The sequence below is a fragment of the Camarhynchus parvulus genome, unplaced genomic scaffold (genome assembly GCF_901933205.1).
Source record: "Camarhynchus parvulus unplaced genomic scaffold, STF_HiC, whole genome shotgun sequence".
Taxonomy (NCBI): Eukaryota; Metazoa; Chordata; class Aves; order Passeriformes; family Thraupidae; genus Camarhynchus; species Camarhynchus parvulus.
Window position 1 is genome coordinate 11,241 of NW_022148941.1, and position 12,295 is coordinate 23,535.

At 47.4% G+C, this 12,295-nt stretch overlaps 1 protein-coding gene across 1 annotated transcript; it reads right to left on the bottom strand.

The window, feature by feature from the left end:
• Positions 1 to 259: 259 nt before the first annotated feature.
• On the bottom strand, positions 260 to 868 carry LOC115917180 (sarcoplasmic reticulum histidine-rich calcium-binding protein-like). The gene has a single exon (XM_030970908.1). The coding sequence runs from the start codon at positions 866 to 868 to the stop codon at positions 260 to 262; it is 609 nt and encodes a 202-aa protein (XP_030826768.1).
• Positions 869 to 12,295: the final 11,427 nt, after the last annotated feature.

Sequence of the window (12,295 nt, forward strand, 5' to 3'; positions counted from 1 at the left end):
ACCCCCAAAATCCTCATTTTTCTCCAAATTTCCATAATTTCCATAAATTTCCATAAATTTTCCCAAATCCCCAAATTTCCCCAAAACCCCCACCTCGCTCTTCTTGGCCTCCACCTTGATCTTCTTGAGGTGCTCCATCCTCCAAATCCCCCTAATCCCTCCAATCCCCAAAATCCTTCAAAATCCCCAAAATTCTCCAAAATTTCCATAAATTTCCATAAATTTTCCCAAAATGCCCAAATTCTCCCAAAGCCCCACCTTACTCTTCTTGGGCTCCACCTTGATCTTCTTGGCTGGGAGGCATGCGCCCGGTGGGTGATGCCGTACTGGAGGCGTGGTCGCATGCTACGCTCTTCTTGGTGACGCCCTTGAGCAGCTCCCAGATCTCGGGGGGGATCGTGTCCTCCTCGTCGTCCTTCTTCTTCTTCTTCACCTCCTCGGCCTGCTCCTCCCTGAGGGTGGTGTGGGCATCGTGGCCATCATCATCATGGTCATCATGGGCATGGTCATCATGGTGATGGTCATGGTTATGATGGTCATCGTCATGGTCTTGGTCATCATCATGGGCATGGTCATCATGGTCATTATGGGCATGGTCGTCATGGGCATGGTCATGATGGTCATCATCATGGTCTTGGTCATCATCATGGGCATGGTCATCATGGTCATTATGGTCATGGTCGTCATGGTCATCATGGGCATGGTCATGATGGTCATCATCATGGTCTTGGTCATCATCATGGGCATGGTCATCATGGTCATTATGGTCATGGTCGTCCATGGTCATCATGGGCATGGTCATGATGGTCATCATCATGGGCTTGGTCATCATCATGGGCATGGTCATCATGGTCATTATGGTCGTCATGGTCATCATGGGCAGTCATGGTCATCATCATGGTCATCACATGGGGAATTTGGGTAACATGGAGATTTTAGGGGAAAATGGGGAAATTTTGGGGAAAATGGGGAATTTGGGGTGAAAAATGGGAAATTTGGAAATTTGGGTCAAAATGGGATTTTTAGGGGGTGGAAATGGGGAATTTTGGGAAAAATGGGAAATTTCGGGGTGAATTTTTGGGAGGATTTTGGGGGGATTTGGGGGAATTTTTGTGGGATTTTGGGGGATATTCTTTGGGATTTTTTGTGATTTTGGTGGGAGGATTTTTGGGGGGATTCTGGTGGGATTTTTGGAGGTTTTTTTTTCGGGGGGATTGTGTCTTTGGGGGATTTTTGAGATGATTTTTGTGGAATTTGGGGGATGAATTTTGGATTTGGGGAATTCTCCTTGGGGGATTTGGGAAATTTGGGGGAATTTTTGGGGAATTTGGGGGAAAATTTGAGAAATTGGGAAAAATGGGGAAGTTGGGGAGTATTTAGGAAAAAGTTTTGTGGGAGAAAAATGTGGGAAAAATTTGGGGAAATTGGGGGAAAATTTTGTGGAATAGGGGAATGAGGAATTTTTTGGGGAATGAGGTTGGAATTTTGGGGGAATTTGGGAAAATGGAGAATTTTTGGGGGAATTTTGGGAGATTTTGGGGAATTTGGGGAAATTTGGAAATAGGAAAATTGGGAAGTGTGGGGATTGGGGATTGTGGGAAGGTGGGGGATGGGGAGAAGGGAATTTTTGGGGAGATTTGGGGGATTTATGGAGGGATTTTGGAGGAACCTATGTGGGGATTGTGGGGGGAGGATTTGGGGAAATTGGGAAGATTTGAGAAAAAGATTTTGGGGAAATTTTGAGGAAAAACTTGGGGAGATTTGGGGATATTTTTGGGGGATTTGGGGGGGGAATTTTTGGGGATTTTTGGGAATGATTTGGGGGAATTTTGGGAGGATTTTTGGGGATTTTGGGGGATTTGGCCCGGGATTTGGGGGGGATTTTTTGGGGAAATGGGGTGGGATTTTTGGGGGATTTTTGGGGATTTTTGGGGGGAAGATTTTGGGGGGTTTTTGGGGGATTTTGGGGGGAGTTTTGGGGATTTTGTTGGGGGATTTGGGGGGAAAGTTTGGGGAAATTTTGGGGGGAATTTTTGGGGGATTTTTTGGAGAATTTTTGGGGAGATTTTTGGGGATTTTTGGGAATTTTGTGGAATTTTGGGGGGATTTTGGGAAAATTGGGGGAAAATGGATTTTGGGGAATTTTGGGGAATTTATGGGGGATTTGGGGGATTTTTGGGGAATTTTGGGGATTTTTTTGGGGAGTTTTTGGGGTAAATAAAAGGGGGGATTTGGGGGAAATTTGGGGGGAAAATTTTGTTGTGGAATTTTTGGGTCCTTTATGGGATTTTTGGGGATTTGGTGGAGGATTTTTGGGGATTTTTGGGAAAAATTTTGGGGATTTTTTGGGGAATTTTTGGGGAATTTTGGGAGGGATTTTTGGGGGAAACTTGGAAGGATTTTTGGAATTTTTGGGGTGGAGATTTTGGGGGTTTTTTGGGGGAAATTGTTGTGGAAAATTGGGGAATTTTTGGGGGGAAATTTTGGGGGAATTTTGGGGAAATTTTGGGGGAATTTGGGGGAAATATGGGGGATTTTGGTGAATCTATGGGGATTTCAGGGGGATTTGGGGGAAATTTGGATGATTTCAGGAAAATCTGGGGAAATTTTGTGGGAAAATTTGGGGAAATTTGGGGAAAATTTTGGGGGCAATTTGGGGAAATTTTGGGGGGACTTTTGGGGAGATTTCAGGGAGGTTTTGGGGAATTTGGGGGAAATTTGGGGGAAATTCCGGGGATTGGGGGAAATTTTGGGGAAATTCGGGGGAAATTTAGGGATTTTGGGGAATTTGGATGATTTCAGGAAAATTTGGGGATTTTTGGGAAATTTTGTGGGAAAATCTGGGGGAATTTTGGGGGAAATTTGGGGGAAATTTCAGGGGAAATTTTGGAGGAAATTTGGGGGAATTTTGGGGGATTTTGGGGGAAATTTGGATGATTTCAGGAAAATTTGGGGAAAACTTGGGGATTTTTGGGGAAATTTTGGGGAAAATCTGGGGGAATTTGGGGGAAATTTTGGGGGGAATTTGGGGGAAAATTGGGGAATTTGGGGGAATTTTAGGAAAAGTTTTGTGCGAAAATCCGAGGGAATTTGGGGAAATTTGGGGAAAATTTTGTGGGAAAATCTGGGGGAATTTCAGGGAAATTTGGGGGGATTTGGGGGAGATTTTGGGGGAAATTTGGGGAAAAATTCGGAGAACATTTGGGGGAATTTTGGGGGAAATTTGGGGACATTTTTGGGAAATTTCAGGGACTTGAGGAAAATTTGGGGGAAAATTTGGGCGATTGTGGGGAAATTTTGTGGAATTTCAGGGGAATTTTGGGGGAAGTTTGGCGATTTTGAGGGGATTTGGGGGGAAATTTTGGGGGAATTTTGGGGGAATTTTGTGGAGAAATTTGGGGGAATTTCAGGGAAATTTTGGAGAAAATTTGGGGAAAATTTGGGGAAAATGTTGGGGAAATTTGGGGGAAATTTTGTCGGAAAATCTGGGGGGGATTTGGGGAAATTTCGGGGAAAATTTGGGGAAAATTTGGGGGAATTTCAGGGGAAATTTCGGGGATTTTAGGCAAATTTGGGGGGAAATTTTGGGGAAATTCTGGGGGAAATTTTGTGGGAAAATCTGGGGGAATTTCAGGGAAATTTGGGGGATTTGAGGAGATTTTGGGGGAAAATTTGGGGGATTTTGGGGAGGTTTTGGGGCATTTGGGGAAAATTGGGGGAAATTTCGGGGGAAAATTTGGGAAAAAATTTGGGGAAAATTTTGGAGATTTTGGGAAAATTTGGGCGATTTGGGGGAAAATTTGGATGATTTTGGGGAAATTTTGGGGGAAATTTGGGGATTTTGGGGGAATTTTGGGGGATTTGAGTGGATTTGGGGGAAATTTGGGGGGAAATTTGGGGAAATTTCGGGGAAATTTTGGGGGAATTTTGGGGAGATTTCGGGGAATTTGGGGGGAAATTTTGGGGGATTTGGGGGAAATTTGGGGAAAATTTGGGGAAAATTTTGGGGAAAATCGGGGAGATTTCAGGGGAAATTTGGGGAATTTTGGGGGAAATTTGGGGGATTTGGGGTTTTTTGGGGGGATTTGAGGGAAAATTGTAGAAAATTCAGGAAAACTTGGGGCATTTTAGGGGGATTTGGGGATTTTTGGGGGAAATTTGGGGGATTTCGGGGGGAATTTTTGGGTAGATTTGGGGGAATTTTGTAGTATTTTTGGGGAATTCGGGAAATTTTGGGGTTTTTTTTTAATTTTGGGGATTTTTGGGGATTTGGGGGAACTTTGTGGGAATTTTGGGAGGATTTGGGGATCTGGGGGGATTTTTTTTATTTTTGGGGGGTTTTTGGGGAATTTTTTGGGGTGGATTTTAGGGGATTTTGGGGGGAATTTTGGGAGGATTTTTGGGGATTTTTAAAAGATTTTGGGGAGGGATTTTTGGGGATTTGTTTGTACTTTGGGATTTTTTTGGGAATTTGGGGCTTTTTTTTTTTATTTTGGGATTTTTTTGGGGAGATGATTTTTGGGGTGATTTTTGGGATTTTTTGGGGTGATTTTGGGGATTTTTTTGGGATTTTTCTGGGTGATTTTTGGGATTTTTTGGGGATTTTTGGGGGGATTTTTGGGGGGATTTTTGGGATTTTTTGGGGATTTTTGGGGTGATTTTTGGGATTTTTTTGGGGATTTTTTTGGGGATTTTTTTTTGGGGTGATTTTTGGGATTTTTTGGGGATTTTTTGGGGATTTTTTTGGGGTGCTTTTTGGGATTTTTTGGGGATTTTTTGGGGATTTTTTGGGGTGATTTTTGGGGTTTTTTGGGGATTTTTTGGGGTGATTTTTGGGATTTTTTGGGGATATTTTTGGGGATTTTTTGGGGTGATTTTTGGGGATTTTTGGGGATTTTTTGGGGATTTTTTGGGGTGATTTTTGGGGGTTTTGGGTCTCACCTCCTCCCCGGGCGGGTCCCAGTTCCTCTCCAGGGGTTCCCATTGCAGCACCAGGTCCTGGGGCTGTGAAACCAGTACGGACCAGTATAGACCAGTATAAACCAGTATGGACCAGTACAGACCAGTACAGACCAGTATAAACCAGTATGGACCACTATGGACCAGTACAGACCAGTATGGACCAGTATAGACCAGTATGGACCACTATGGACCAGTACAGACCAGTATAAACCAGTATGGACCACTATGGACCAGTACAGACCAGTATGGACCAGTATGGACCAGTACAGACCAGTATAGACCAGTGTAAACCAGTATGGACCACTATGGACCAGTACAGACCAGTATAAACCAGTATGGACCAGTATAAACCAGTACGGACCAGTACAGACCAGTATAAACCAGTATGGACCAGTACGGACCAGTGGTTACCCTTCCCAATCCCATCCCAGTCCCTCCCAGTATAACCCAGTATCCCCAGTCCCCCTTTAACCCCTCCCAGTCCCTCCCAGTTTGGTTCCCAGTCCCTCCCAGTCCCTCCCAGTTTGGTTCCCAGTCCCTCCCAGTCCCTCCCAGTATCCCCAGTTTGGTTCCAAATCCCCTCCCAGTCTGGCTCCCAGTCCCTCCCAGTTTGTCCCAGTATAACCCAGTCCCTCCCAGTCCCTCCCAGTTTGGTTCCCAGCCCATCCCAGTATATCCCAGCATCCCTGGTTTGGTTCCCAGTATGACCCAGTCCATCCCAGTCCCTCCCAGTATCCCCAGTTTGGTTCCCAGTCCCTCCCAGTTTATCCCAGTATAACCCAGTCCCTCCCAGTTTGGTTCCCAGTCCCTCCCAGTCCCTCCCAGTCCCTCCCAGTCCCTCCCAGTCCCTCCCAGTCCATCCCAGTCCCTCGCAGTCCCTCCCAGTATCCCCAGTTTGATCCCAGTCCCTCCCAGTCCCTCCCAGTCCATCCCAGTCCATCCCAGTTCCCTCCCAGTCCCTCCCAGTCCCTCCCAGTTTATCCCAGTCCATCCCAGTCCCTCCCAGTCCCTCCCAGTCCCTCCCAGTCCCTCCCAGTCCGTCCCAGTCCATCCCAGTATCCCCAGTTTGATCCCAGTCCCTCCCAGTCCATCCCAGTTCCCTCCCAGTTCCCTCCCAGTCCATCCCAGTTTGATCCCAGTCCCTCCCAGTCCCTCCCAGTCCGTGCCTCACCCGCTGCCACACCCGCAGCTGCCCCCGCAGGAGCCCCTCGGGGACGGACGGAGGGACGGACAGAGGGACAGAGACCCCGGGCAGGGACAGCAGCACCTGGGACGGGGACAGGGGACACTGTCAGTGTCACCAGTGTCACCAGTGTCACTGTCACTATCACAGTGTTACTGTCACTGTCATGTCACATGTCATTCCTGTCACTGTCATTGTGTCATTGTCACATTGTGTCACTGTCACTGTCACTGTCACATTGTGTCACTGTCCCTGTCACATTGTGTCACTGTCACTGTCCCTGTCACTGTCAGTGTCACTGTCACCAGAGTGTCACTGTCACTGTCCTATTGTGTCACTGTCGCTGCCACTGTCATTGTCATTGTCACCACAGTGTTACTGTCACTGTCACTGTCACTGTCACTCTCACATTGTATCACTGTCACTGTCACCACAGTGTCACTGTCCCTGTCAGTGTCACTGTCACTGTCACTGTCACCACAGTGCCACTGTCACATTGTGTCACTGTCGCTGCCACTGTCATTGTCATTGTCACATTGTGTCACTTTCATTGTCACCAAAGTGTCACTGTCACTGTCACTGTCAGTGTCACTGTCACTGTCACCAGTGTCACCCAGGGACAGAAGGACAGACAGAGGGACAGAGACCCCGGGCAGGGACAGCAGCACCTGGGACGGGGACAGGGGACACTGTCAGTGTCACCAGTGTCACCGCAGTGTCACTGTCACTGTCACCACACTGTCACTGACACTGTCACTGTCACTGCCATTGTCACTGTCACTGTCCCATTGTGTCACTGTCCCTGTCACTGTCACTGTCACCACTGTGTCACTGTCACTGTCACTGTCACCACTGTGTTACTGTCACTGTCACTGTCACTGTTACTGTCACTGTCACTGTCCCATTGTGTCACTGTCACTGTCACTGTCACCACTGTGTCAGTGTCCCTGTCACTGTCACTGTCACTGTCACTGTCGCTGTCACTGTCACCAGTGTCACCCAGGGACAGAGACCCCGGGCAGGGACAGCAGCACCTGGGACGGGGACAGGGGACACTGTCAGTGTCACCAGTGTCACCGCAGTGTCACTGTCACTGTCACTGTCACTGTCAGTGTCACCAGTGTCACCGCAGTGTCACCCAGGGGTCACCAAAACTGTCACCAGTGTCACTGAGGGGTCACCAAGGGGTCACCGCTGTGTCGTTATCACTGTTGTGCCACTGTCACCATCGTGTCACTGTCACCATTGTCACCTAGGGGCTCACTGTCACTGTCACCATCGTGTCATTGTCACCAGTGTCACCTAGGGCTCACTGTCACTGTCACCAAGGGGTCACCAGTGTCACCCAGGCGTCACCCAGGGGTCACTGTCACCATCGTGTCATTGTCACCAAGGGGTCACTGTCACTGTCACCATCGTGTCATTGTCACCAGTGTCACCAAGGGCTCACTGTCACTGTCACCATCGTGTCATTGTCACCATTGTCACCCAGGGTCACTGTCACTGTCACCATCGTGTCATTGTCACCAAGGGGTCACTGTCACTGTCACCATCGTGTCATTGTCACCAAGGGGTCACTGTCACCATTGCCACCCTTGTGTCATCACCGTGTCACTGTCACTGTCACCCAGGGGTCACCATCGTGTCATTGTCATCATTGTCACCCAGGGGTCACCCAGGGGTCACCAAGGGTCACTGTCATTGTCACCATTGTGTCACTGTCACTGTCACTGTCACTGCCACCACTGTGTCACTGTCACTGTGTCACTGTCACTGTCACCACCATGTCCCTGTCCCTGTCCCTGTCCCTGTCACTGTCACCACTGTGTCACTGTCACCGTGTCACTGTCACCATGTCCCTGTCCCTGTCCCTGTCACCATGTCCCTGTCACTGTCACCGTGTCCCTGTCACCATCACCTGTCCCCTGTCCCCGTCCCCTCCCCCCAGCGCGGTGTCACCCCGGGTGGGACAACCTGTCTCTGGGGCGGAATTTTGGGGTCCCCAGAGGAATTTTGGGGTCCCCGGAGGAATTTTGGGGGTCCCGAGAGGAATTTTGGGATCCCGGGGGGGGTTTTGAGGGTCCCGGAGCGGATTTTGGGGGTCCCGAGGAGTTTTTTGGGGTTTTGGGGCATTTTGGGGCATGTGGGGGAGGGGAGGCCTCACCCTCCCTCCCGCCGCCTCCTCCATGGCCGCTCAACCGCTTCCGCCCGCCTGGCCACGCCCACTTCCGGTTCCGCGCCAGCCTCACCGACCAATCAGAGCCGCGGGGTCGCGCCTCTCGATGCAGAAGCCACGCCTATTCCGGCGCGTTAAGCCACGCCCACTCACCCGACTAACCAATGAGAATCGCAGGACACATAAACGACGGCAAATTTTAGCCACGCCCCAACCCTAGCGGCGCTGCCATTGGTTGTTTCCCGATTAAGCCCCGCCCATTCAGCGCCGTGACCCCGCCTTTTCCGCCGCCGCCATCTTGGGGCGGCCCCGGGGCCGAAATTTCCTTTTCTAACCCCAAAATTTCCTTTTTTAACCCCAAAATTCCCTTTTCTAACCCAAAATTTTCCCTTTTTTAACCCCAAATTTCGCTTTTTTAACCCCAAAATTCCCTTTTTTGACCCCAAAATTCCCTTTTCTATCCCCAATTTCCCTTTTCTAACCCCAAATTTCCTTTTTTACCCCCAAAATTCCCTTTTCTATCCCCAATTTCCCTTTTTTAACCCCAAATTTCCCTTTTTTACCCCCAAAATTTCCTCGGGACCCCCCAAAAATCCTCCCCGGGACCCCCAAATTTCCCGATTTTAACCTTAAATTCCTCTTTTTCACCCCCGAAATTCCCTTTTTTCTCCCCAAATCCCCGCGCGATCCCCTCGGGACCCCCCACATTTTCCCCAAATTTCCCCCAAATTCCCCCAAATTTTCCCAAATCCCCCCCAAATTCCCCCTGAATTTTCCCCCCAAAACCCCCAAAAAATCCCCCAAAATTCCCCAATTTTCCCCCCAAAATTCTCAAATTTCTCCCCAAATTTTCCCTAAAAAATCCCCCAATTTTTTCCCAAAATCCTCGAATTTCCCCCCAAATTTTTCCCCCCGTAATCCTCCAAATTTTCCCCCCAAATCCTCAAATTTCTCCCCCAAAATCCCCCAAATTTTCCCCTAAAAAATCCCCAATCCCCCAAATTTTCCCCAAATCCCTCATTTCTCCCCAAAAACCCAAATTTTCCCTAAAAAATCCCCAATAATCCCCCCAATTTTTCCCCCAAAATCCTCAAATTTCTCCCCAAATTTTTCCCAAAAACCCCCAAATTTTCCCCTAAAACCCCAATAATCCCCCAAATTTTCCCCCAAAATCCTCAAATTTCTCCCCAAATTTTCCCCAAAAGTCCCCCCAAATTTTCCCCTAAAAATCCCCAATAATTCCCCAATTTTTTTCCCAAAATCCTCGATTTTCCCCCCAAATTTTTCCCCAATAATCCCCAATCCCCCCCCCAAGACCCCCCAAATTTCCCCCCAAAAAATCCCCAAAAATCCCCACATTTTTCCCCAAAACTCCCCCATTTTTTTTCCCCAAATCCCCCCAGGACCCCTCAGATTTTCCCCTAAAAAATCCCCAAAAATCCCCCAAATTTTTCCCCAAAAATCCCCAATAATTCCCCAAATGTTTCCCCAAAATTCCCCAAATTTTCCACTAAAAATCCACAAAAATCGCCCAAATTTTTCCCAAATTGGGGTTTTTTCCCCAAAAATTTGAGGGTTTTTTTTCCAAAAATTTGTTTTTGTTTTTTTTTTCCAAAAATTCGAGATGTTCACCCCAAAATTTGGGGTTTTTTTCCCAAAAATTTGGGGTTTTTTTCCCCTAAAATTTGAGATTTTCGCCCCAAAATTTGGGGGTTTTTCCGCAAAATTTGGGGCTTTTTTTCCCCTAAACTTTGGGGTTTTTTCCCCTAACATTTGAGATTTTCACCCCAAAAATTTGAGATTTTCGCCCCAAAATTTGGGGTTTTTTTCCAAAAATTTGGGGTTTTTTCCCCAAAATTTTGGGGTTTTTTTCCCAAAAATTTTGGGTTTTTTTTCCCAAAAATTGTGGGGTTTTTTCCCTAAAATTTGAGATTTTCCCCCCAAAAATTGGAGATTTTCGCCCCAAAATTTGGGGTTTTCTCCCCCTAAAATTTGGGGTTTTTTTTTCCCAAAAATTCGAGATTTTCACCCCAAAATTTGGGGTTTTTTTTCAAAAATTTTGGGGTTTTTTCCCCCAAAATTTGGGGTTTTTTTCCCAAAAATTTTGGGTTTTTTTCTCCTAAAATTTGAGATTTTCCCCCCAAAAATTGGAGACTTTCGCCCCAAAATTTGGGGTTTTTTTCCCCCCAAATTTGGGGGTTTTCTCGCCCTAAAATTTGGGGGTTTTTTTTCCCAAAAATTCGAGATTTTCACCCCAAAATTTGGGGTTTTTTTTCAAAAATTTGGGGTTTTTTTCCCCAAAAATTTTGGGGTTTTTCCCCCAAAATTTGGGGTTTTTTTCCCAAAAATTTGGGGCTTTTTTCCCAAAAATTTTGGGTTTTTTTCTCCTAAAATTTGAGATTTTCACCCCAAAAATTTGAGACTTTGGCCCCAAAATTTGGGTTTTTTTTCCCCCCAAAATTTGGGAGTTTTTTTCCCTAAAATTTGGGGGATTTTTTCCCTAAAATTTGAGATTTTCAGCCCAAAATTTGAGGGTTTTTTCCCAAAAATTTGGGGTTTTTTTCCCTAAAATTTGGGTTTTTTTTTCCCAAAAATTTGGGGGTTTTTCCCTAAAATTTGAGATTTTCACCCCAAAATTTGGGATTTTTCCCCGAAAATTTGGGGGTTTCAACCCTTGAGGTTCCCCAGAAGTTCAATGGGGGAGGGGAGACCCCAAAATTTGGGGGTTTTTCCCAAAAATTTGAGATTTTCACCCCACAATTTGGGTGTTTTTCCCCAAAAATGTTGGGCTTTTTTTCCCAAAAATTCGGGGGTTTTTTCCTCTAAAATTTGAGATTTTCACCCCAAAATTTGGGGTTTTTTTCCCTAAAATTTGGGGCTTTTTTTTCCCCAAAAATTCGAGATTTTCACCCCAAAATTTGGGGTTTTTTCCCCTAAAATTTGGGGGTTTCAACCCTTGGGGTTCCCCAAAAGCTCAATGGGGGAGGGGAGACCCCAAAATTTGGGGTTTTTTTTCCTAAAATTTCGAGACTTTCACCCCAAAATTTGGGGGTTTTTCCCCAAAATTTGGGGGTTGCCCCTCCCCCCACCAAGTGTCACATTTTGGGGCGGGTCCCGCCCCTCCCCCTCCCCCCCAAAAATTTTGGGGACCCCTCCCCCCAAAAATGGGGGGCGTGGCCTTAAACAGGGGGCGGAGCCACCCCAATTTTGATTGACAGCTCCGGATTTGGTGCTCCCCCCCCCTTTTGTAGCAGATTTGGGCGTGGCCTTTTCGAAGCCCCGCCCACTTTATATTTGTCCAAAGCTGATTAGGCGACGCCCGCCGAGGCCACGCCCACTTCGCCAATAAAGCGACGTTCGCGTTCTGAGCGCTGATTGGTTGGGCTGGAGGAGGGGGGGCGGGGCTTGACCGCCTTAAAGCGGCAACGCGCAGGTGGGGCCCACAAAGGGGCGGGGCGGGGGGAATTAAAAGGGCAACAAAGCCCCAAAATTTGGATTTTTTTGGTTTTTGGTTTTTTGGGCGGAGCCTCAAAATATTTTGGGGGGTTCAAAGAACGGAAAGAAATTAATTTTGGGGTGAAATAAATTTATTTGGGGAGGGAAGTGGGGATTGGGGGGGTTTGAAGGGATTTTGGGGGGGTTTGAAGGGATTTTGGGGGTTTGAAGGGATTTTGGGGGGTTTGAAGGGATTTTTGGGGGATTGAGGGGATTTTGGGGGGTTGGGGGGATTTTGGGGGTTTGAGGGGATTTTGGGGGTTTGGGGGGATTTTGGGGGTTTGAGCGGATTTTGGGGGGTTTGAAGGGATTTTGGGGGGTTTGAAGGGATTTTGGGGGGATTGAGGGGATTTTGGGGGGATTGAGGGGATTTTGGGGGTTTGAAGGGATTTTGGGGGTTTGAGGGGATTTTGGGGGGTTTGAAGGGATTTTGGGGGGGATTGAAGGGATTTTGGGGGGTTTGAGGGGATTTTGGGGGT